The sequence below is a fragment of the Balaenoptera physalus genome (assembly GCF_965194825.1).
Source record: "Balaenoptera physalus genome assembly, chromosome: 14".
In the NCBI taxonomy this organism is placed as follows: Eukaryota; Metazoa; Chordata; class Mammalia; order Artiodactyla; family Balaenopteridae; genus Balaenoptera; species Balaenoptera physalus.
The window spans coordinates 8,817,048-8,842,099 of NC_138893.1; the positions used below are offsets into that span (position 1 = coordinate 8,817,048).

General features: G+C 38.3%; 1 protein-coding gene and 1 long non-coding RNA gene across 8 annotated transcripts in view; one reads left to right on the forward strand and one right to left on the reverse strand.

Moving 5' to 3' along the window:
- The window catches only part of RYR2 (ryanodine receptor 2), a 732,481-nt gene that overhangs the window by 396,491 nt on the left and 310,938 nt on the right, over positions 1–25,052 (reverse strand). For all 7 annotated transcript variants that reach the window (XM_082425485.1, XM_082425482.1, XM_082425483.1 and 4 more), the window contains 4 exons: positions 23,001–23,079; positions 19,532–19,644; positions 11,861–11,960; positions 11,059–11,155 (listed from right to left, as the gene is read on the reverse strand). In XM_082425485.1, the coding sequence (XP_082281611.1) occupies positions 11,059–11,155; positions 11,861–11,960; positions 19,532–19,644; positions 23,001–23,079 (389 nt within the window). The remainder of the gene's footprint in view (positions 1–11,058; positions 11,156–11,860; positions 11,961–19,531; positions 19,645–23,000; positions 23,080–25,052) is intronic.
- The window catches only part of LOC309643169, a 241,475-nt gene that overhangs the window by 174,497 nt on the left and 41,926 nt on the right, over positions 1–25,052 (forward strand). The window lies entirely within an intron of this gene.

Genomic DNA, 25,052 nt, shown 5'->3' on the forward strand with positions numbered 1-25,052 from the left:
AAAACTCTGCTGCCTCCCCAGTCTCTATGAATGCTTTAAAAAAAATTTTTTTTAAGATAACCATAGATTCACATGCTGTTGTGAGAATACAGAAAAATCCCTTGAACATCTGTCTGGTTTCCCTTAATAGTAATATTTTTCAACTATAATATAATAGTTACATATATACATAACCTTAATAGTTACATACATGTAACTATTATATATGTAATATATACGTAACTAAGTTACATATGTAACGTAACTATTACATATACATGTAACTATGTATTACATATATATATGTAACTGTTACCTATATATGTACTATTATATATGTAACTATATTTTAAAACTATAGTATAATAGTTACACATATATGTAACTACACATATATTCAAGTTACATATATATGTAATTGAATATATATATATATATATATATATATATATATACTATAACGGTTTTTCAATGAAGATATTGACTTTGATACAATCCCCTGATCTTATTAAATTTCTCCAGTTCTGCTTATATTCATTTGAGTATGTGTCTGTGTGTGTGTATTAAATTCTATACCATTTTATTAACTGTGTAACTTCCTGGAACCCCATCATTGTAAAGGTCCTACACCACAAGGATGCCTCACATTGCCTTCTTCTAACTAAACCTACCTCCCTCTCGCTCCCCTCTCTTGCTTCCCTAACCCTGGATAACCACTAATCTGTCCTCCAGTTCTAAGATTCATTTCAAAAATGTTATAAACATGGACTCACACAGTATGTGATCTTCTGGGACTGACAATTTTCACTCAGCATAACCGCCGGGAGATCCCTCCCAATTGTTATGTATCAACAGGCCATTCCTTTTTATTGCCGAGCAGCATTCCATGCTATGGTTGTACTGCAGATTGGATAACCATTCCCTTGATGAAGGACATCTGGGCTGATTCCAGTTTTCGGCTTTACACTAAGTATTTGTGAAGAAGTATTTTTGTGAACACAGTTTTTGTTTCTTTGAGATAAACACCCAGAAATGCAATTGCTAGGTTTAGTTTTTTAAGCAACTGTCAAAACGTTTCCCAGAGTGGCTATACCATTTACAAGCAATTTACGAGCGATCCAGTTTCTCTGCATCCTCGCCAACATTTGGTTACCAGTATTTTGTTTTGTTTTAGCCATTCTGATAAGTGTGTAGTGATAGCACCTGGTGGCCTTGTATTTCCGTAATCGCTAATGACGCTGAACATCTTTCCCTGTGCTTACTTGCAATCTGTATGTCCTTTCAGTGAAACCACCGTCCATGTTTTGCACCCATTTTCTAATTAGGTTGTTTGTTACTGTTGAGCTTTGAGAGTTCTTTCTGTATTTTCAGATATTTGTCCTTTGTTGGACATATGATTTGCAAATATCTTTGGCCAGTCTATAACTTATCTTTTCATCCTCTTCACAGAGACTTTTACGTAATAAAATTTTCTCATTTTGATGAGATCAATTTATTAATGTTTTCCTTTCATGGACATGTTTTTTGATGTCAAGTTATAAACTCTATGATCTCAAAGATTTTTTTCCTAAATGTTTTATAGTTTTATGCTTTACATTTAAGCCCATGATCCATTTGAATTAGATTTCTTATAAAGTGTGAAGTTTGGGCTGTGGTTCATATTTTTTTTTTTGGCTTATGGACATCCATTTGCTCCATGTGAGTGTCTTTTGAGTCTGTGGAAAAATCCTTTCTTCTCCTCTCTTTCTGTCAGAGGGAATCTCTCTCTCCCTGTGTGCAAGACACTAAGCGTAACAACCTCCTTGGATTTAGTCTTTAGGGAATGAAAGTCAGGAAGGGAAGTGCCTTCTAGAAAAGTTAAGCTTTCTGCCAACTCTCAAACCTCCTCTGAGGAGAAAAGTGCACTGGGACTTCTAGCTGCTTAAGTGGGGGGAAAAAAAATAGGAAAAATACTGGGAGAAAACATACGTTAACATCACAAAAATTACCTCGCAGGCAAAAGTTTTGCATGTTGGCAAGTATGTGAGTTCTCTCTGAAAAAAATCTATAACATACATCATACTGTCAAAATATCCACAAACCACCCCACCCATTTGTTTAAATCACTGTCTTCAAGGCTCAGATTCCTGCTGTATGAATAGGGATTGTTCCCTGTGGAGTGACGTGAAGTCAAGATGCTTCCAATAGAGAAGGCTCTTAGCCAAGGATGTGGGGACTCAGAGGCCTCAGAATAGTGTTCTGTTCATTCATGGTTGGTAGGCTGGTTTCTTCCCCTCCTGGATTTGCAAGCAGACAATAATCTTTTAGGAGTCACGGAAATCCTACAAACGGGGACCTCAAACTCCTCTGAATTAACCAGAGCGGTTCCCGAGGCAGGCATCACACTGCTCTCCTTAAACAACCTACAAGGAAGTGCATGACTTTTTTTTCTCCATTAATTTCTTTCACAAACACAAAACAATCAGCATGTGTGTGCAGATTCCCAAATATTTGTCACTCTGTGAAAGGGGTACAAAAATGAATGATACAATCCTGGCTGAAAACTAAACAGAATAGATGAACACACACATACCAATAAAGATAATAAATGGCAGTATGTGATAGATGCCATTTACCTGGGGCAGTTAAAGACACAGACAATTCTACTACCAACACGTCCCTCAACCAAAGTAAGTTCCGTGTGGTGATGTATTACCAGACCCTGGATGTTGGGGATTCACCTATGAATCCTTTGAAAAACAGAAAAATTACTCACACACAGTTTCCAATGAGAGTCGATACTGAATGGCAGGTTCAAAACAATTATGGGGAAGAGAAGCTTGTTCTACTAACTTACAGGCTGGCAAAAGTATCACCTCAAAATCCAAGGTCAGCACAGATTTCCTCCTTGTCTAATCCTCCTCAACGGGTAGAATAGTAAGATACGTTCTCTACGATCTCATTTTTTTATAGCCAGCACACATCAAAATGCCTAGAACATGCAAGCCCTCAATAAGCATGAAAGGAATTGAAAAATAGACCCAGGATTAAAAGATTATTGCAGAGAGAAATTCTAAGTGTTTCAGTTTACACATTTTCTCAGTAGAATTTCTGCTTGCACACCAGTCTACTACGTAAGGGCCTAAGAGAGTGTTCGGCTGAGCAGCTAAGCCCCAGGCAAGCTCCCAGGAACCTCTTCATAGTAACAGAGAAATCAAAAGTATATGCCTGTACAACACTTAGAGAAGCATCACGTATTTACTCAGGACTGAGTCTGTGATATTTCTATTCAAGTTGCTGCACAAGGGGAAACAGGTATTGAGACAGGACATGGACGGGCCTCAGGCTGAGCAGTTTCTCCCCTGTGGACAAAACTCCGTAACAGCAGAAACTCCATAAAAGCAGGATGATGGAGGAGGCTGGGCCCTGCCCAGGTAAGAGATAAAAGACCCCATAATCCTCATCCTCGAAGTCAAGGAGACCTTCCTGACTACATATGTGCAGAAAGGCTCCTTGGAGGTCAAAAAGGGAGGCAGCGCCACCCCACAGTAAGTGATGCCAACTGCCAACTACCCATAGGCCTCTTCGCTAGAATCCATCTTGGCTAAGAGACGTGCACGCACACAGAGCAGGACCCTGAGGGAGACCAAATACAGACTCAGAACCAGACAAAGCAAGATGACTGGTCAAAGGAAATCCGGAAGATATGCCCCATAACAGTGATTCAAACTACCACAAGGGCGAGACTCTCTCTCTCTGAGCCCACCCGTGTGTCCATCCATACATACTGTACTCTTTTCCCTCCTAATAAACACTTCACTTGCTTCACTGCTTTCCACCTCTATGTGGAAATTCATTTCTACGCAGCTGATGGGCCAGGGCCTTGTCACCGGCCACTGGTCCCTGGTGGTCTAGTGATTAGGATTCAGGGCTCTCACTGCCCCTGCCCAACCTCAATCCCTGGCCGGGAACTGAAATCCTGCTTCAAGCCGCTGCAGGCCGAGGCCACCCGAGATCAGTATGTTTTGAGATGTCACGTCTGCATAAAATGTAAATGAATCATCGTGGATTAAAAACAATAACGTCCTTACACTCCAAATCCATATTAAAGAATCTTATAAATAGGACCAGAGCAGAAAAACAACAACAAACATTTGCTACTTTTACTTTTCACTCCGTACGGAATATAACACAACCACAAAGGAATTTGGAAATTACAAAAAAGAGGACGCTTTTCTTTTCTTCCTGTGAGATATTGCTTACACCTAGATTAAGTTAAGAAACTAAACGTGGACCATTAAAAGCGGTCTTAAATTTTCACTGAGAAAATAACTGGGAGATTTCTCTCTCTTTCTCAATGTTGATTTTTAATCTATTGTCTCTTGCCAGTCACTCACTCTCAGTGCATCCAACACCTCAATTGTTTTTTTTTTTTTCATTTTTACTGTTATCCAGTGGCTCCAATTTCTGTGAATATTTTTAATCCTTATGCCTTCAAAGCCTGTATTTTGGAAAACAGTGCCTTCTAGCCCAGTCGTTTCTGGAGAGCGTGGCTCTAGACCAAGTCAGGCTGCTAAATGGTGACAGGGCAAAGCAAGGCCAGGATGCTCTCTGCAATCAGCAGGGAGGTTAAGTTTAGGGGGAAGACTGCATCTCTCTCCAGGGAGAAGAGGCAAAGAAGAAAAGAATAGCTCTCCTTCATGTGCTTACTCTTCTAGCGAAACTGTTTGGGCAATCTGTCCTATCCCCAGATGCAGGCTAAAGAGGTATACACAGGACATGAAGAGAAGGAAGAAAAGTTCTTATACGATAACTTGACCGTTTTGGAGCAAAACAGCGCAGCTTCAGAAGCTTGCGCCGAGGTAGTGACTGAGGGCGTACAAACCCCGCGGGGTATCAGTCATCCAATTGTGTACGTAGACATAAACCACGCCTCTCCTTCTAAGCCAGACTGAGAGACACTTAATTCATTAGATCAAACCCATCTCATGCCTTATCAATTATTCACAAGTAAAGCTCACTGAATCATAATATTAAAAGGGGCATGAAGGCAAAAATATTGTCGTGCATACATACGGCATGGCTTTTGCCTGCTGAGTCACATTCTGGAGAGCAAATGTAGCATTTATTTCCAGACACTGTCAGAAACAATGACTTAATGCTCCTGAGTTTGAAAGGAACAAGACAAAGCAAGTATATGCCAAGAGTAATGCCTGGTAAGATGGAAACAGGACAACTTCTCTATCCACACTCAAGCCTGCTTGCGTTCTCTCTCTCTCTCATACACACACACACACACACACACACACACACACACACACATACACACACACCATCAGGTGTATTTTATCTATGCATGCATGGGTACGTGTGTGCATTTATAAACAAGCATATTTAAGTTTTTATTGTTACATATCCCCACTAGAATGTAAACTCCTTGAGAAAAGAGACTTTGTATCTTTTTAGATACTAACAACCCCAGCACCCAGAACATGGTGGTCATTCCACAGATTTTTATTAAATGAATAAAATTACCTATGAGCTATGTGGTAAAAACTGTTTTAACATACAAATAATGCTTTTCAAAAAACGTTCCCCTAATACCGGTTTCCACATCAGAGATCTCACATAATAATTCTGAATAACACTCCCCTAACTCATATTTCTTAAAACTTATTAATTTAAAAGTATGACATACTTAATTCAGGTAGTGCATATTTAATCCACTAGTAAGCGTGTGTGCACATAAAGTCAATGCCTTTGTTGACATTTTATTGTATTCACATAAAAATGGATGGAAGCAATAAGGTGCAATCCAGAGACAGAATCTAGAACAGAAAACATTCCCCATATAAAAGACTTCATGCTTGAAATGAAAACTGATAAATCAAGTTTCAAGGCTCCAGAATGAAATCTTTTTTTAAAGCAATAATTTAAAAGCTGTGTGGCATCCGACAGATCTCTTGCCAAGTAGCAGAACTTGTTTCTCCTTAATTTATCCCATCTCACTATTTGAAAAGTTTGAGAAAGAACAAAGAAATTACAATTCTACAGTTAACGTTCCGTGCATTTCTCCCTTTCTCCCGCCTGCTCACAACTTCTAGAGATGATGATTTTACAACTTTTATTGTTGTTTAGACCAGTTGTATACTGGTAATTTTAGAGCCACACATCTTTTCTAGAAAAATCTCAAGAAATTTAAAATAAAACCATAGTGATGCTTTACTTCACGAACATGTCAGAATTCAATCCGTAAAAGCAACATGAGCGGGAAGTGTGGGGAAAATATATGTTTAATTTAACTTTGGTAGGCTTCATTCTCCAATCCAATTCCACTTAATTGAATGGGACAATATATGCTCTTCATTCTGGGGGGTCTGGTTAACACTCCCATGAGAATGCACAGGAAACCACAAACATATACAAATCTAAGTGTGAAGAGGAAGTTAAAGATCACTCCATCAGAGAGAGAACAGACTTGTGGTTGCCAAGGGTGGGTGGGGATGGTGGGGAGGGATGGAGTGGGAGTTTGGGGTTAGCAGATGCAAACTATGACATACAGGATGGATAAACAACAAGGTCCTACTGTAGAGCACAGGGAACTATATTCAATATCCTGCGATAAACCACAATGGAAAAGAATATGAAAAAGAATGTGTATATATGTATAACGGAATCACTGTGCTGTATAGCAGAAATGAACATAACATTGTAAATCAACTATACTTCCATAAAATAGATTATAAAATAATAATATTAAAAGATCACTGCATCGGTATCTAGAATTACAGTACCCATCGTTGAACTGCGTTTTCAACTGCTACAATTATAGTTCTATTATGTACATTCAAAACTTGTCATGGGAAGGAGGCACAAGCAGATTGACAAATCCACTTACTAACCCAGCATTTACGACCAAAATGGTCCTAAATTACTCAGAAGCGACTGTCACTTCTGGCCATCTCCTTAATCAATTCCACTACTTCTTATAACAAACCTGATTTGACTTTAGTTATTTAACTTTAATAACAGAATATAATTGAGTGTAGCCAGATCATAATTACAGTGAAGAATTATGAGTTAAAAGAAATCTTCATATATTTCCCTGGAACTTCTCCAGCTCTCAGAAAGTCAAATTATTTTTACTTCTTTTTAAAAAATGAATCAAAATACATTTTTAAGGTTATCACTATGTGTTTTCCCCCCAGTACAGAGTCACATCAATTAAAGAAAGGCTGCCTCCTGGCTGTACAGTCCTTTGCCTTCCCCTCATTCTGTAAGACATTGAAGTGACTTAGCGTGAGGACAGGGGAAGATAAAGAAATTTCTACACACTGATATTAACAAGACCTGAAAGAAGATAGGGCTCTATAAATGTAAAATTTAAGGAATTACTTTTATCGTTGCATGCAAATACTTGTTCAATCTCACTGTGTAATCAAGACATAGATAACTTTCAGTCTTAAGCAACATCCCTCAGGCTCCTGCTGCCTATTTCTGACTCATTTTCTCCCTCAAGTCATGAGGGAGAAAGGGATGTCATGAGGCGTGTCAAGTCTGACACCCATTTTAATCTAATTTCACCCGTGTAAACATGCCGTACAAGGGGCACTAAGGATGTGTTCTTACTGACATCACTACCTAGAAAGAGCTGCAATATGTTCATCTGAATACATATTGAGATTAATTTGACACAGAAATGAATAACATTAAATCCAGAATAATACTGGAGGGGGGCAGGAGCAGTCTTCAATATGCATGCAATGGGAAAGCGGACCCAGAACAATACCAAAATGGCTTTGACATTTCCCCTAGTTTTCTCTGTAATAACCAGCAATGTAAAGAATTACAGCAATGTAATAATAACCAGCAGGTGAGATGATCATACTAAGCGAACTAAGTCAGAGAAAGACAAATACTGTATGATATCACTGACACATGGAATCTACAAAAATGACACAAATGAACTTATTTACAAAACAGAAAGAGACTCACAGACTTGGGAAACAAACTTAAGGTTACCAAAGAGGAAAGATGGCAGGGAGGGATAAATTAGGAGGTTGACCTTAACGTATACACACTACTATATATAACATAGATAACCAACAAAGACCTACTGTAGAGCACAGGGAACTCTACTCAATATTCTGTAATAACCTATATGGGAAAAGAATCTGAAAAAGAATAGATATATGTATAAGTATAACTGATTCACTTTGCTGTACACCTGAAACTAACACAACATTGTAAATCAACTATACTCCAATATAAAATAAAAATTAAAAAAACAAATAAAAGGCATCCCCCCAAAAAAACCAATTAGCAGGAAATCTACTCTATAAGTATCATGTTTAACAAAACCCCTCCTCAACATACAGACTCTCTAATGCACAGGAGAGGTGGAAAACTGCAGTCATTGCCCGCGAGCTTAGTCCAAGAAATCTGGGATCTATCTGATGCTGAATATTCTCATTTGAAAATGAAAACACCCAACTGTTAAAACAAAAACTACGCTCATCCATTCCTGGCTTCTAAAGCTTAGCAAGAAAGAGGAGCCCTTCCCCACCACTCACCTACCACATTCATTTCAAAACAGAAGAGGGTTTTCTTTGATATAGTTTAGCGTCTCTTCCCCTAAAATCTACGCTCTACCATACTTTCACCCGCATGCCCAGGGTCCCTCAAATGTTTCCATATCTGACTAAATGCTGCTCTTCTGTCTAAACAGTAGTGATAAAATAACAACAACAACAATACGTTTGTTGATCTCTTAATATGCATCAAGGTTTTACATGCATTTTCCTACTGAACCTTCACAACAATCCCATGAAGTAACAGCTAACATTTAAGCCGCATTTCACAGAGGAGAAAAATCATGTTTAAAGAAATTAAGTCACACAAGTCACACAACTATTAGTGGCAGAGGCGAGGCCCAAACCCAGGTCTACAGCCCATTCTCTTAATTACAAATCTCTACAGTGTCTGTAGAAAGAGCAGACGGGCTCAAAGAATCACTTCGTTTCAAGTGTTTCGTTTAACAAGTCAGAGACTAAAGATCCAAAAGACTACGGCACAGCCTCTTTTTGCTCCTAAGTCTCTATGATGATATTATAGCATTGAACACATCTACACCCCAAGCCTCCTTTGGGTTCCATAACTAACTTCCCTGGCTCTCCATTTAACTACCATTCTGCCTCTCTTGTGCCTTTTCTTCACCTGTCAGTGTCCTAAATATCAGCCTTATCTAGGATTCCATCCTCAGCCTCCTCTCTAGTTAGTCTATTCCAAGGCTTTGCAGCTTTTCAAAGCAATGCCCAACTTGCTAAACATAACACTCTACTCACTGTTCCTCCCCCTCTACCTAGGGCTCCCATTCTTTCAACTACCCCCTGTGCACTTGTGATTTATATCCAACCCAAGCTTTGTCTACGTTAAAGGCTCAAAAATTCCAATTTCCCATAAACCCTTTATTTTATTTTCATAGATCCTCTGCACTCACCAGTGTCCAAAATCTCACTCAGTCCTTTGTATCAAATCTGTACATCTCCTACAACCTTTAACACCATCTCTCTTCCCTAGAGTCAGAAACTCTAGGGAGTTTCTCGCCCTTAAATCTGATACATTCTCTCACCGACCACATAGAGTTCATCCTTAAACGAGTCAATCTGACCTGAAATGTTTCTGGGCCAGGCTGTCCTATTCTCATGGCCACTCTCCAGGATAAGCTTCTCCTTTTCTCTCACATGAATGACTTCATCAGCCTTCTCCAAGTTGGTTTCCCTGCTCCAGAACCTCTCCACCTCCAATCTAAGTTCTTCTTGTTCATCAGAGATACTCTTTTCAAAGAGATCTGACCACGTCACCCCCCTCCCCACACACTCCTTTCCCAACTATCTCAGGGTAAAAGCTAACCCATGGGAATGGCACTAAGGAGCCTTCAAAAGCTGACCAAACTACTCCCTCCTGTCTAGTTTCCATGCTTCTTCCATTCTGCCCCTCATCACTCTGGAATAACTGCAATTCCCAGTACACACTGCATCCCTCTGAGTCTTCTGTTTGGAATTAATTCCTCAAATAAACCGTCTTTGGAATTCCCTCTCATCTTTTGTATAAACCCTATCAACACACCATTAACATCTTCTTCCTAACCTACTAAAAGCAGCACTTTTCGTTTAGGGAATTTTTCTAGGCTCTGCATTTCATGCTTCACCATAAGCTAGGTCTACCTGGGAGAGGTAAGACTAGTACCCAGGTCTCAGAGTGACTTTTCCCAAGGTTAAGCAGCTAATTAAAGAAGTATTAACTTTCTAAATGTCCTCTGTATCTTTCTTTAAATTACAAAAATAAATATTTATCAATAATAGTTACCTAAGTGATATGCTAATATTACGAGAAACCTCCATTAAAAGACTTAAAGCCATGTAATAAATCACCCTGATCATGCCTTCTCTCACAATCATCGCTTATTTATGCATTCCACTTACCATATTCATCCATTAATTTGTGAGGCAAAATGAAACATTCAAATCACCCTCAATATTTTTATGGTTTTGTATTATTTGTGCACTTTTCCCCATGAGCCAGGCTACTGCCATCTTGGCCCAATGCCAAATAATATTAACACAAGAGAGGTATTAAAATCACATAAAATATTAGGGAAAATGCTCAATTTTATTATCTATCTCAGTAAATGGGAGGTAACAGAAAAAGGTCCTAAACCTTTGGGCAACTTGAGAAGTCTGAAACTGAACTGGAGACTAAACATTCCAGAAAGGGGATTCATCAAAACGAATGAACATTTCACGAAGCTTTAAGTAGGTGAATGTGTTCATTCCTCCCACTCAGGTTATTGTATTCACTGCTTCTCACCATGTTTTAATTATACAAGAATTTTCTGCAACTCTATTCATAGGTAGTCAAAACCGTATGTGAGAAGAAAACTTCAGAGGAGGCCAGCAACGGATCACTTCAGTAGACAGATGAATGACAGTGGCCCACTTTCTCTTATGCTAACGGCCTGAACAGACAAATCCTTCATTTACAAAACTTATATCAAAACAAGAAAATGCAAGGCTCAAGGCGCTGGGCTCAGGTACCAACCTTCGCTGCTCTTCACCGTGTTCTCCCGAAGGGACCGTGAGGCATTCATCCATGTGTCCGTGAAGCAACCTGAGGACGTCACCACCAATCAGATACCCTAAAGGATTGAAATGCAGTCACATGTGAACTGCCATCATCAGATGTTGACAGCTGAACAGATCATCGGCTCCAATCTCCTATTTTCATAGACAGAGACACAGAAGTCCAGCAAGGCTTAAGTACCTGGCCAAAATCACAGAGATGGATGGTGCCACCTGCCTGCCACCTCTGAGCCCTGGGTTCCCAAGTCCCACAGTTAGTGACGTTCCCACTATTATACATGACCTCAGCCTCATAAAACCCTCCACTGAACATGCAAGCCTGGATAGGCCCAGATTTGAACTTACATAAGTGAGAACAACCAGAACACACAGATATTTCCTGGGAAAACCCTGATGTACAAGCACTGCTGTGATCCAGTTCTAAGTCACGCACCCTGGAAGATGAGAAATCTTGACAGTAGCCTAACTAAGCAATACCCTGAGGCCAAAACACTGGAGAAAATAACCCCTAGAAAGCTAGCATGTAAAACACACAAAAATAAGCTAAAGCTGACGATAGCATAAAAATAAGAGGAGATAAACCTTAACACAAACTTCACTTTTAAATAGCAATTCAAATGAGTTTCTTAAATGTCATGTATCTGCACTACAGAATATTTTGACACAAACAGCTCTAATTAATTTACTCATTATCACAAACCCAAAGATGACTGTCAACTCTGCATCAGGGACCAGTCCCCTAATGGAAGTGGAGTTCTCACCTTGGGCTGCTTCACTTCCTGAGCTGATTGGGGCCACGCTCCAGAGGGTCTGCTGGAAAGCGGCGTCCACGTGCAAGCTGCCGTTGCCATAAGACAAGTGCTGCATTAGAAGCAAAAGAAGGCATCACTACAGGCTCTGGATAAGTCTCAACACAGAAGTGCTTCTGGCAACTCAAATTGAACGCTGCCAACATGGGACTGTCCACAGAGAGCCTCTGTTGCAATCCCGTCACTCAAAAAATGAAGAGACTAGTAGAAAAAAAATTAGAGTTTATATTTGACTTTAGGTATTTTTCAGCTTCCTTCTAAGAGTTACTACTTAAGCCACTAATCCGAAAACACAAATAAAATAAATTTGTGAAAACAGACGATTTGTTTTAAAGGCTTACTGATGAGCAAATTTGTACAGATAGTAGGCCCTTACCATTAAAATTATAATTAAGTTTTTACATATCACACTGTGACAGTGTGTTGACAGTGACGTAGGTTAAACCTACTGGACTAATGTGTTAGCTTCATGGGGTCCTTTAGGAACTTTTATCTACAATCTGATGTAATAGCCATTAGATGGCAATATTTCCTAATAGGCATCAAAAACCAAGACAATACATGTCCTTCAAAATGCAGACATTACAAATTTCAGATGTTCCTTCTTAAGTCAAATGTATTAAAAGAACATCATATTTCACATCTTTGAGAGCCATAATTGATGAGTTCTGAAATGATAAGTAAAGAAAAACAGAATTATGAGTATAGACAAATGATTTGCTTATTTCACTAACCATTACCTGGTTGCTGCTAGAATTTCAAACATGCAAAGAACAACCACCTTTTTTCTTGGAGTCATCTGAGTAAACATCACCAATATTCCTATAATGTTCCTGCAACACTTTCCAATGCTGATGACAGCCTAAGCTTTTAAAGACTTCAATTGTACTAGAACTTTCCCAGATATCTGACCTTCCTAGTTAGACAAACAGCAGTCAACAGCATACAGAGTCACTCTGGTATATGCCACAAGCCTTTCAACATCCAAAGGTCTCTTCTGCCTAAATATACTAATCTCAAGTCACCAGCAAAGGTAGGCATTTCGTTTTCTTTCTCTTAAAAACAAAACCCAAGAAATTTGTGACATTTGACATATATGTAATTATCAGCAATTTTCCAATCAATAAGATTAAAAGTGGAGGCATCAGATTTAGCAATAACCTGCTCTTACCCCTCTCCCATCTCAACCAGCTCTCTGCCTTTTTACAACCTCCTTTCTACCTGGACCTGTCATTCTTATGCAAAAATCCAGCTAAGATGTCTACTGAATTAATTTCTTCCCTAATATATTAAAATTCTTTTAACTATTTACAAATAAATCATATGCCATCTGCTTCCACAAACAAGAAAAATATATTTTCCTTCATAGGCCTCATCACAATGGGATCATTTAGTGTATTTTTCATTCTTCCTCTTGTAAGCTATCTGACACGGGCTCACAACTGTATCCCTAGCATCTAGCAGGGTTACTCAATAAAGAAGTATGTGCAGAAGCGAACCAAACCTCTAAAATCAAAGTAGCGTAAACTTGAAAAAAATATTTTAAGTTATTCCATAAATGTTCCTATTTCAATGACCTGAGCCAAAATAACAGCACATACACACCAAAAAAAAAAAAAAAAAAAGAAACCTGTAAAACCATATGGATTTTATCAAACCATCAGAAGACGATTCAAAATACCCATGCTTATATTTTTACTTTTGAATTCAAGTGAAAGCTCAGGCCATATTACGATAAATAGATTTGTTCGTTCATCCTTGTCCATTGAATATACTATGTGTAAAGCATTGTGCTAAACATTAATAGAACACATTCTCCACCATGAGCGTGCTCGTAAGCTAGAAAGGAAAGTAAAATATACCCACAACATGCTGTGAGTCAGTGTCTTGAAAATGTTAGCTGAATTGTAATCAAAGTGCTACCGGAATTGACAGAAAAGAACACTTGGACCAGCCTTACTGGAACACAGTTCATTGTCCTGGGCCTTGAGGACAGGTGGTATTTCCACAGCAGAGACAGGGTTCCATGTGGGATGAGGCATTTGAAGAGCCAGTAAGATCATCTGGCCTGAGCCTCACATTTATATACTTAGAGGTGCTGTCTCCAAAAGTCTGTACGTACACTGAATTTGGGTAAGTGTATTAATAATGTTAATGCACTAAGTGTAAATATTTTTAAAAATACCAAAACTTTTATAAACTAGTTTGGAGATGTTCATTCTTAATACACCAGAAACCTCGTAATTGGAAGTGGCCTGGGCTTTTTTGGTGCTGTAGGCTCTAATAAGGGAAATGGTACCCAAAGGGGCAGAGATACGGCAACATACAGCACAGCAGAGAGTTTCATCTTTGGGGCTTACAGCATATACTTAGAAAGAGAGTGAGAGATAGGCCTGCAGACAAAGCAGGTGTCAGATCAAGGACCTTATGGGCAATAAGGAGCTACTGCAGTGAAAAAACAATGGGGGGGGGGTGGGAGGACGAAAATGTAATCTTCAAATCATATCTAAGCCTAAAGGTACACAATAAATATAACCATTAAAAAAGGAAAATTTCAGTCTGTTGGAGAAAGTAAAAAAATATGTCTTTAAGATCATATTATACCATTTAAAGTTACCTAAATCATGTCCACTCTTCTCAAGAAAATATTCTCTAGGCATAACTATTTTGGATGCTTCTATTTAATTTTGGCACTTAAGCAACAAAGGGAAATCTGAGTAAGAACCACACAGGCTTGTGATATTAAATATTCAGAATGCAGTAACAATTTCAGTTACTGACCCTAACTAAGATGGGTTATCCTTAAAGCCAAAACAGATGTTGTCAGAGGTTGAAAGCAAAGTTGGCCTTAGGCTGAAATACGTAACTGCTCTAAAATTTACACACCCCCCAGGAGCACTGCAGGTGCTTTGGGGAGTGATATGCTCTCTCCTATCACCTTGATTCTCATGTGAGTGACTCTCAAGTTCTCATGGACACACAAATCATCTGAGGATCTTGTCCAAAAAAGGCAAATTTGAATTCAGGAGGTGTGAAGGGGGACCAACCAAGGCCACTGGTTCAAGAAGCATATTTTGAGTAACAAGGCTTTATATGATAGAAGCACGAAATCTCAGGAATAGAAAAGATATTATAAATCACCTCCCAGGAGATCTCAACCTGGCTCCACTTTGATACTTTTAGTTCCCTTTGTAATCCAGTGTATATATTTTATGCATTTTAAAAGATAATGAAACAAAGAGTCAGTAAGCTTTCTCTGACTGTCCGAAAGGTCCAAGGCACAAGAATTCCTAAGACTATCTGAATTCAACCCTTATCTGATGCATTTATTCACTCATTTCTTTCTCTCTTATTAAGTGTCAGGCACTTGGCCCTGGTGATGCAACACACTAGAAAAATGATCCTCCAGTGACAGGGAACACAAGTAAACAAGATATATCACCCCTCAGACTTCACTTTTTTATTCTGAGAAAAAAACGAGGGACACAGAATAGATGCTCTTTCCAAATGCAACAGTCTATGATTCCATCACCTGAGCCACGGAGAGAAAAAAAAAAAGGCTCAAGGTAAATAAATAAAAAATAAATTGGTTGATACGATGAAGAGCATGAAAATATTTATGATCACTGTCTTTTTAGCTATCAATATTTTTAAGCAACTTGAGGGAGTTCAGTAACTTACTATGCAATCAGAACACCTAGCATTTATTGGAAATTCAGAGGTGGGTATGAGACATGGAAATTTTTATGAGCCCTAGAATAGCTTTCTTTTAAGCATTTTTCATCACTTTTTAGATTGTGGGGTTCTGCTTTTCCTAATTTACTTTTAGACAGTTGTTTGGTAATGTTTTCATGGATTTAAAAAATCTGTCTGCTACTGTATAGCACAGGGAACTCTACTCAATACTCTGCAATAACTTATATGGGAAAAGAATCTAAAAAAGAGTGGATATATGTATATGTATAACTGATTCACTATGCTATACACCTGAAACTAACACAACATTGTAAATTAACTATACTCCAATAAAAATTTTTAAAAAATCTGTCCATTTCTATAGGTGACAGAGAAAATTATTCAAAAATCAATGTTTCAAATGAGAGCAATCCAATCCATGGGTTGAAAACTCTTGCGCATACCATGGTGATTTTTATATCTTTCTAACACAAGTAAAAATTATTTTGCGTGCTTTACCTTATTTTGTTTAGTTTGAAAGAGATTCACAGTAATACCTATTTGACCATATTTCCTCTCTTTTAAATTGTATCTTGCTCTTATATTTAAGCTGCTTTGATAAAGCCTCCTTTAAAAGAAAAAAATGAGTCGTTCCAATGGGTCAAAGGAAGTTTTCTTCCTCTTAGATATTCCTGAAAAGAGGATTAGAATATCATTTCATATTAGAATATGAAACAGCAAGATTAGAAAAGACATTATTTGGATGAGTGGCTTACAACCTTTTCTGGAGATAAAACCCTTTATTGCTGAGAAATCATGTACAAGGTTCATCACATAAAGCAGAAAAGGGCCGAGCATCCTAGGTGGAGCCTGGGCTTCCGGAGCCCAGTACCGTCCACAGGACACCTCCGCAGAGGACAGAGTGAAAATCAATCCTTCAATCCGTTTTAATCAATTTAGCATCCCAATAGTTGTCAGCTTGATTAGAGCAGCAAACGCACAAATAGATAGTTCAACCCTAGCTTAACCATCACTGTTCGTGAAGAAAAATTAGATCAAAGGCCAATAGACACTAACAAATGAAAAGTTACAAAGTCAATGACAGGACATGTTTATTTTTAGTAGTTAGTTTTAACGGATGTGTTTTCAGCCATATTTCTTATTTATTTTAACCATATCAGCATCTTCTCAGAATATGAATCTGGCTTTCACATGATAGCCCTTTATTTAAAATCAACTGTAACTGTCTCTTCACTTCTCACTTCCCAACTTTCTCCTCTTCTGGTTAAATATCTACAGTTCTTAATAGGCACAAATCTCCCGGGTAAATAGTGATAACAACTCACTAAGCAATTTTTATATGTGCCATTCATAGAGCTAAGAGTCTTGTCTGGATTGAGCATTCAATCCTCTTAATATCCCTGTGAACTAGGCTATTACCCCCATACTGCAGATGAAGAAACTGAGGGTTTGAAGAGGTTATATGATTGGCCCAGACTCATGCTTAGCAGGCTCCATACCAATAAACAAGTGTGTGTGTGTGTGTGTGTGTGTGTGTGTGTGTGTGTGTGTGTGTGTGTGTGTGTGTATATGACCAATTTTCAGTTATTCAGCTTCAGTACGAGGATTATTCCAGCTGCCGCTGTTTAGTCCAATGTCTTTTACTGCCTCGCTTTTTGCCCTTTCACTTCCTCCAGATCCTTCTCACTAAGTACCATGTAGGTCCTTGAATCCGTGAACATAATACTGTACATTCTCACTACTAATTACTCACAGTGGAAATGTGAGGTAATAATTAACTATCCCTACACCCATAGAAACATCCTTCAGCATCTCTAACCTAAACCCTAACACTTAGTTACTGTCTTACGATACTCTCCTACAGTTCCATGGGTTTGGTTTGTTTTTTCCACTATTTTTTTTGAGGGTGGAAACCATGTGTAATCTGTCCTTTGGTCATTCCTGTGGTTTCTGCTATATGCTAGGTCTATACACATGATCACTAAACTCACTGACTTCGTCATCAAATAGAAGTGAAATTTTAACAATCTGGTTGGCCAACTATCTGGAGCTCTATATAAAAGGTTATCAGAAAAGGAACTTAAATAAGTTGGCTAAAGTGTAGCTTGAAAATTATCTGTGAATGTAATTAATCATGAGGTTTACTTATTTCCAAAAGTAACAGAAGGGGAACCTCAGGCATTACAATTACTGCCATTGTTTGTATAGTGTTCTTTAATTCAAAGCATCTTCAAAATCCATCATCTCATTGCTTCATCACAGTAACTGTGGTGGCTAGGGAGAATCATCACCATTTTGCAAGTGCGGAAGCCAGAATTCAGGGAATTAAGTGACTCAGGAACTTGCTGGTAGAATTGATGCTATAAGCCCTGGCCTCAGTGAGATTCTGAATTTTCTCCTCCTTCTGTGCATAATGATACCATCCTGTCAAATAAACTCTGCTGTGTAGTGGAAAGAACAAGTGATACAGCAAAAACATGCCAAGTTATGCCCAAATCAAAATAAGATATGTGTAGAATTTATATACTAAGAAGCATGCATGAATTATTTTTATTACTGCTATTGGTTTCCAAGTAAAACTACAACTCGAAATGTCTATCTCCTGATCAAAATACATCACCTTCACATATACAGCACAGGCACACAGCAAGGGCTCAATAAATGCTTATTTGACGAGCTGACACCTCGCATTGTCCTAGAAATGTGCGTGGTGCCTGTTTCCACCTACACTGCTTAAGAGACAAGAGGAGAGAGATGCTCCAGGCCTCCCTTTAGCTGTGCACCATTAGATGCTCCATTTAATTTAATAGTTCCTGTCAGTTACACAAGGCCCTGTTTCACCACTTCCCTGTCTTCATCATTACCTCTTCCCTCAAAGCAAGTAAAACCACACCCTTCTTCCTAGAAATGTTTCAGAATTGGAACTAATTGTGTTGGTAAGCAAAAACTGACTTGAAGCACCCCCAGACCCACCTTATTTCCACGTTCACAGAGCCCAAGGGTACCAACTACTTACTTAATTCTAAATCAATTACACACAAATAATATGTTGATTTAAGGCAGTAGGAATACACTTTCTATAAACTAGCATGAGCTTAATTGCAATGATGTTCTATTTCTGATTTTTGTTTCAATTATCATCCACTATGATGTCTGGGATTTTTTTTAATGTGGATATTCATGTAAAGTTTATAATACCATATTTTATATTTGTTTGCTTTCTCAACCTTAAAATAAAAAGAATATTTTCACTGACACCCTTCACACTTCCACTGATTTCAATATTCTGCGAAATTCTGCATATGATTATTCTTTAGCAAAAATATAATTTACTACAGAAGTTAAATAAATATTGGCCTCACCACAAAAGTAAAAAACACCTTCAATGATTAAGCATAAAGTTCTTTCTTCAATCTCCCATTTCCAGCCCTTTCCCTTTGAAACAATGCAATGTCAGTGAGGGAATTAAACTGTTTTTTTATTTTGTTTATTTCTCCTTTCTTAGCATGACAAGTGTTTCTCACATAATAATCTGCTTTCATAAATATCAAAATAGGTAATCACAGCCTCATCAATATAGCCTTCTCATTGGGTGCAAAATAAAGTCCATGGAATTTCAAATTCCTGATTGGACTGCATTTACATGCTGTTAATAAAATAATCCAAGAACTGGCACTATCGATGTCACGAACATACATATCAAGGGCACGAGGGAAGCCTGTCTAAATAATCCTGGTAAGCCACACTTCCACACATGTCACATCATTCTTCTACTTAGGGAGTTATGTATAATTCATCAAATAGAGATACGGGCTTGTTTCTAAGCAATTTTCCTAGATAATTTGCAATTTCAGCTTTAAAAAGATCATTCTACTGACCTGTCACTTATCGTATCACCAACTACATGATCCGACTTTGCACACTTACCAAGTACCTTTCGGAGGACACACTAACTAAGATGAGGTCATCTCCAACCCGTACTTTTTCCCCTTCTGAGCGCTGCTTGGAGGCAGGATGGATGGTCCACCAACAAGCTTCACCTGCACAATGATTGAAATGTGAAACACAAAGAAATGCCTCAGTTTCAAACTCGATGTTCTTTGCCAGTGACTCCAAACTACAAGGGGGAAATGAAGTCCTCAAAATCAGTCTTCTTCAAATGAAACCGTCCTATTCACACAAACGTCAGAAATTTGAAATAGAATGCAAATTCATCTCTTAGACCGTGAAAATCAAGAGAATTAGGCCAAATTAGCTTACAGTCTAAAACAATAGTGGGTATAGGTATAACTGATTCACTTTGCTGTACAGCAGAAACTAACAGAACATTGTGAATCAACTACACCCCAATAAAAATTCGAAAGAAAGGAAAGAAAGGGGAAGAAAGAAAGAGGGAGAGAGGGAGGGAGGAAGACATACTGACATGCAAAGACTCTTCTCATAGAAACTGGCTGTGACATTAGGGGAAGTCTGGTGTCTCTTTCCCCCACTAGGAATTGCTTTAAAAGGATGTTCGTTTACGCTAAGACAAGGCCAATTTCACCAGCCACGCTGATCCAACTTCGCTCCTTCCACAATCACATGTTGTTACACTCCTCACATTGCTCTCTCCTATTAACATCTAGTTGTTTTGCCACTTGATTTGCAAAAGGATTTGGGTTTTTGTGACACGACGGTTGCATTATAACAATTAAAAAAACCTCTACTTTTTTGGGGGGTGCTGATGCAAAATAGGTACAAATATTGTCCCCTAAGTTTTACTATCCTGTGCTGTGATGGTCCAGCCACCGCAGGGGGTCTTCCAGGTCCCGACGGAGAGGGGTAAGGGACTGAATAGCACCGCGAGTATGGGGTCAGAAGGACCAAGACAACTGATGGTTGCTAGGCACTTTATTTAGAATCTACTGAATCTTATATAGACAGAAAAGGAACTCATTATTAGACAATAATCCCATAGAATTGCTTATCGTCTCAGTTCAGTCACTACCACGGAAGTCAACAAGTTTACAACTATCCTTGAACATTATCTTCCCTTAACCAGGCTCACACACAGCCCCCAGCCATAGGGAACAACCAGGACTCTCAGTTCCCTGAGGTCTCCTGGCTTGAGATAGCTTTGCTAATCTCTTTCACATTCCTCAGGCCTGGGAAAAAGAGTGTATTCCAAGGTAAGGGCTTTGCTTTTTCTGAGAGACATACTGTCTCCTCCAGGAGTTACCTCCGGCTAAGACTGCATGCTTCCCACACTGTGCCTTATTTTACAATATGTTGTTATTTTAAAATGTGGTAGTTTCTATTAATCTAGGAGTAAAACAGTAGAGAATCCTACAGAATTTTCTGGGATACATTATAAAAATATCTGGGTATACACAAAATCAAATAATTTCTTCTAGAACAAGCATAAGCTTCATGAACCATATAACCACACTTCAGTCTCATCACCTAGGATATAAACATAAGCACACAATTCTTCAATGTGTTCACAGTTCCTTTTGCAACCTTTAAGTTCTACCGCAAAATGGGAATAGTTTGAGTGATATCTGTTATCTAATAATTATCATTCTCTGTGCCCAGCTTTATTATTTCTCCATAAAACTTATTTTTTTGCTTCTTTACTAACTGCCCAATGCCAAAATGTAAACTCTATGATAGCAGAGCATTTGTATGTTTTGTTTACTGGGGTTTCCCCAGCTCCTACTAGCATTTTGTAGGCATTCAATAACAATTCATTTTGCATAAATGAGTAAATGAAATCAGCAAATAACACTTCTTAAGCATACTTAACAGGAAATATGTAATCTATGCCCTGAGCTGCTTTTCTTACACAAACCATATTCTTACTTGAATGTCATGTTGCAGAATTCCTTATCTTCATCCACTCAACTCACATTTTTAGAGTTGTAGGGAGTTTTTCATTCATTCACTCAAACATTGATAAAGCACACACTATTTGTCAATCATTGCTTTAGTAGCTGGGGATACCTCAACAAATAAGGAAGAAAAAATTATCTGCCGTGTGAGTTTCATTCTGATCAAGGCAGGCACACAAGAAATGATAAATATAGTAAATAGTTCAGTAATTCAGAAGAAGCAGAGACCTGTGGGGAAAAGAGAGTAGCATAAGGGTGTAGGGTGAAAGACTGCCTTGTTTGGTGGGTTTCACTATTATATAATCATCTCAACGTATGAAAACAAGTTATAGACCGTGCACGTCTTTTACTTCTTTTGAGAGAGAGAGAATTGAAGATTATTTTTCATGTAACTATGTGCTGAAGTAAATTAATTACAATGAGAAAACTAAAAAAACTAGCCAAAATACAGAGGAATGATGGAGCCTATAGAAAATGAAATAAACATGAGAAGAATACATTTATCTTTTTGGTGTCTGGGATTCTTGGAATTTCTTGTACAAGGTGATGCGTTGGTCCATTAAAAAGTTAATTAGGTTGGTAAACAGAACTTTATTTTTATCCATTTGTTATCAGTGAAACTTTTAGAGTATGGGAAAGTATTGTAAAAAGGAGGGCATGTGTCAGCTTGATCCCACCCATAAAAGCAACAACTTAATGAGTCGGTCTATTTCCTTCCATTCTTTTTCCTAGTTGGTCTTTTACTTATTTTTAATTTCTATTTCCTTCCATTCTTTTTTCTAGTTGGTCTTTTACTTATTTTTAATTTCTATTTCCTTCCATTCTTTTTTCTAGTTGGTCTTTTATTTATTTTTAATTCCAAAATCGGGCATGCTCATTGTAAAAGATAAAGCCATCAAATTGTACAGAGGTGTATAAAGAGTAAAGTTCTCAAAGCATTGAGAATAGAAACACAAATAAAGCCTATACTTTCCTATCTGGAGTCTCCAAAAGTATAAATGTGTTAATATATGTTTTTTGTTTCAAAAATCTGTAAATACATAAGATATGGAGCATGATGACCTGTGGACAGGGAAATGAAGGAGGCTTTCATTTTCTACTTTTCTGTTTGAATGTTGACATTGACAATGTAACATGTGTACACTTAAAAATATTTTAAGATGAAAGCTGAAAGGTAGAAAAGATATGCATTAATACTACTTTACAAACTAACCAGAGCACAGTAATACAGTTAACGATCAGCAGAGCATGTCAGAAGTACTGTTTTCCTACCCAACTCCAACAAAAGAATAAGGTTTGAAGTCTAGTTTGCACATCAAGCTAATTATGTGGGGATGACCCACCAGTAGAAACAATGTACATTTCCTCCTTCTAGTAAAACCTTTCCTAGTCAGTCATTTGTTTTCTTCCTGAATCCGTCCCTAAGAATATTCAACCAGCGTATCTTCCATCGTGTCTCAATACGTCTCCCAATCCAAGCCCTGCCACGATCTGAGTGCGGCTTCATCACGGACCAAGGTGCTCACCTGTTGTGTCCTCTTGCAAGCCAACATCAAAGGCCAGTTTATCAGTTGAAGACCGAGAGGTGGAGAGGCAGCACAGATACTAAAAGACACAGAATCAGTAGCTGTCACTCAACATTTATTGTCCGTTCCAAGTCTAATTCTGAGCACGTACACAGCCTAAATGAGGAACAATGCTGTAGAGGAAATGTGGGTTTTTCCCCCCTCACAGAAAGACTGCAGAAATATGTCCTATCAGTAAAAGAAGACAAGTAATTGGGGATACGTCTGTACATCTCTCACTTTATCTGATATTCACGATCATAAGCAAAAGGACAACCTCATCTGTCAGTTGGAAATCTTTCTCCCAAGCAGAAATTTGAACACTCTTCACTTTTATCTTCTAGTTTTGTTTTCATTTTAAAAATTTTAACTCTCTGAAATCTATCCAGAATTGAATTTCAAACGGGGTGTGTGTGCAGCCTGTCGCTTCACTGCAGTGAGGGTTTGTCACATGTATACCAATGTGTGTTTCCCTAGGAGGAATGGAACTCTCCCAACACCACCATCTCCTGATTTCTTTCTCTCCCTCTTAAGTTTTCCTAACTATATATTCTTGGACATAAAGTTTAGGATAATTTTTCAGGGCAACTCCTCTATCCCCACCCCAACCTCAAAATCCTCATTAAGTGTTGCCAAGAATGAGAACACAAAGATGAATGTGATATGAGCTCAAGATACACTGCCATCTACACCAACCAAGCGCAGTGCCAGAAAGAACAGGAGCCCTGCACACAGGACTCAGGGACAATGCTGGGGACTGAGCAAGCACAGACGTCCCAGAATCATGGAACAAGTAATGAGAAGCCTAGAAAACCCCTATGATGGAATAGGGTTCACCCAGCTCAGGGGATGTCTGTGAGCATAAGGAGGCAGGTGATGCACGGATTGGGGACAGATGTGCTGGCACGTTAGATGGAATTCGGCGCCATGAGGATGTAAAAAGCAACTGACCTGGAGTCTCTGTCTCTTGACTGCAAACCAGTGACTTCCAAAGTTACAGAAACAAGGCTTCAAGGGTCCCCAAACATTCTCCTAGCTAGTCAGGAGTATGAGTCTGACCTCAAGACACGCAGCCCATGGTGGTCCCTGAGGGTTACAGACCTTAGATCTAAGCATACTAAATATCTGCCTTTATTTGAGAAAAAGTAATAGTGTTATTATACTGATTTCCCAGGTAAAAACTTAGTGATCTCTATTAAAGTCTTCTGTAATATTTCTCAATAATATTACAGTACCAGGCACTGCAACTGTTAGCGTACATTCTCTCCTCTTCTAACGTTCACAGCAACTGTGAGGCACACACTGTAAATATTTCACTAAATATTAATTAAATTCTGTAAGGGTAAAGACTTGGTCTTATTTACTACTATATCCAGCACCCAGAAAAGTATCTAGCACACAGGAGGTGCTAAATAATATTTATTGACTGAATGGATAAAATTCTCAGATGCAATTACAGGCTTAAAGAAGTTCAGCAAGGTATCCAAGGCTGTGCAGCATACAGGAAAGTGAGCCTGAACCCAGATCTACCAACCAAGTTCAGCCTCTTACCCATCTACCATGTATCGAGGGTACTTTTCTGAAAACTGACTCTCATATTTATTATTTTATGTGTTTTGATTGCTATTGAAAGTAGAATTCCTTCCATGAAGTTCTAATGTGTGAGTGCTATATGCAAAAAGGTTGTTTTTATATATTTGTCTTCTATCCAGCCACTTAAAATGTTCTCCTTTATTTTATTTCATATCTTACTATAAGTCAGCCAAGATTTCCAGAACAATGTCAGACAGCATATTCTTGGGAGTTTTTTTTTTTTTAGTTTTGTCAAGAATGGATTCAGTGTTTGACAATTAAGTATGAGGTCATTGATTTGACATATTTTCTTTATCATTGAGAAAATAATCATCAATGCTTAGTTTTTATTATGAATTGGTATTTTTATTAAAAACCTGTTTCAGCACCTGTTAAGATGATCACAGTTTTTCTCATTTGATCTACTAATGTGATGTAGCA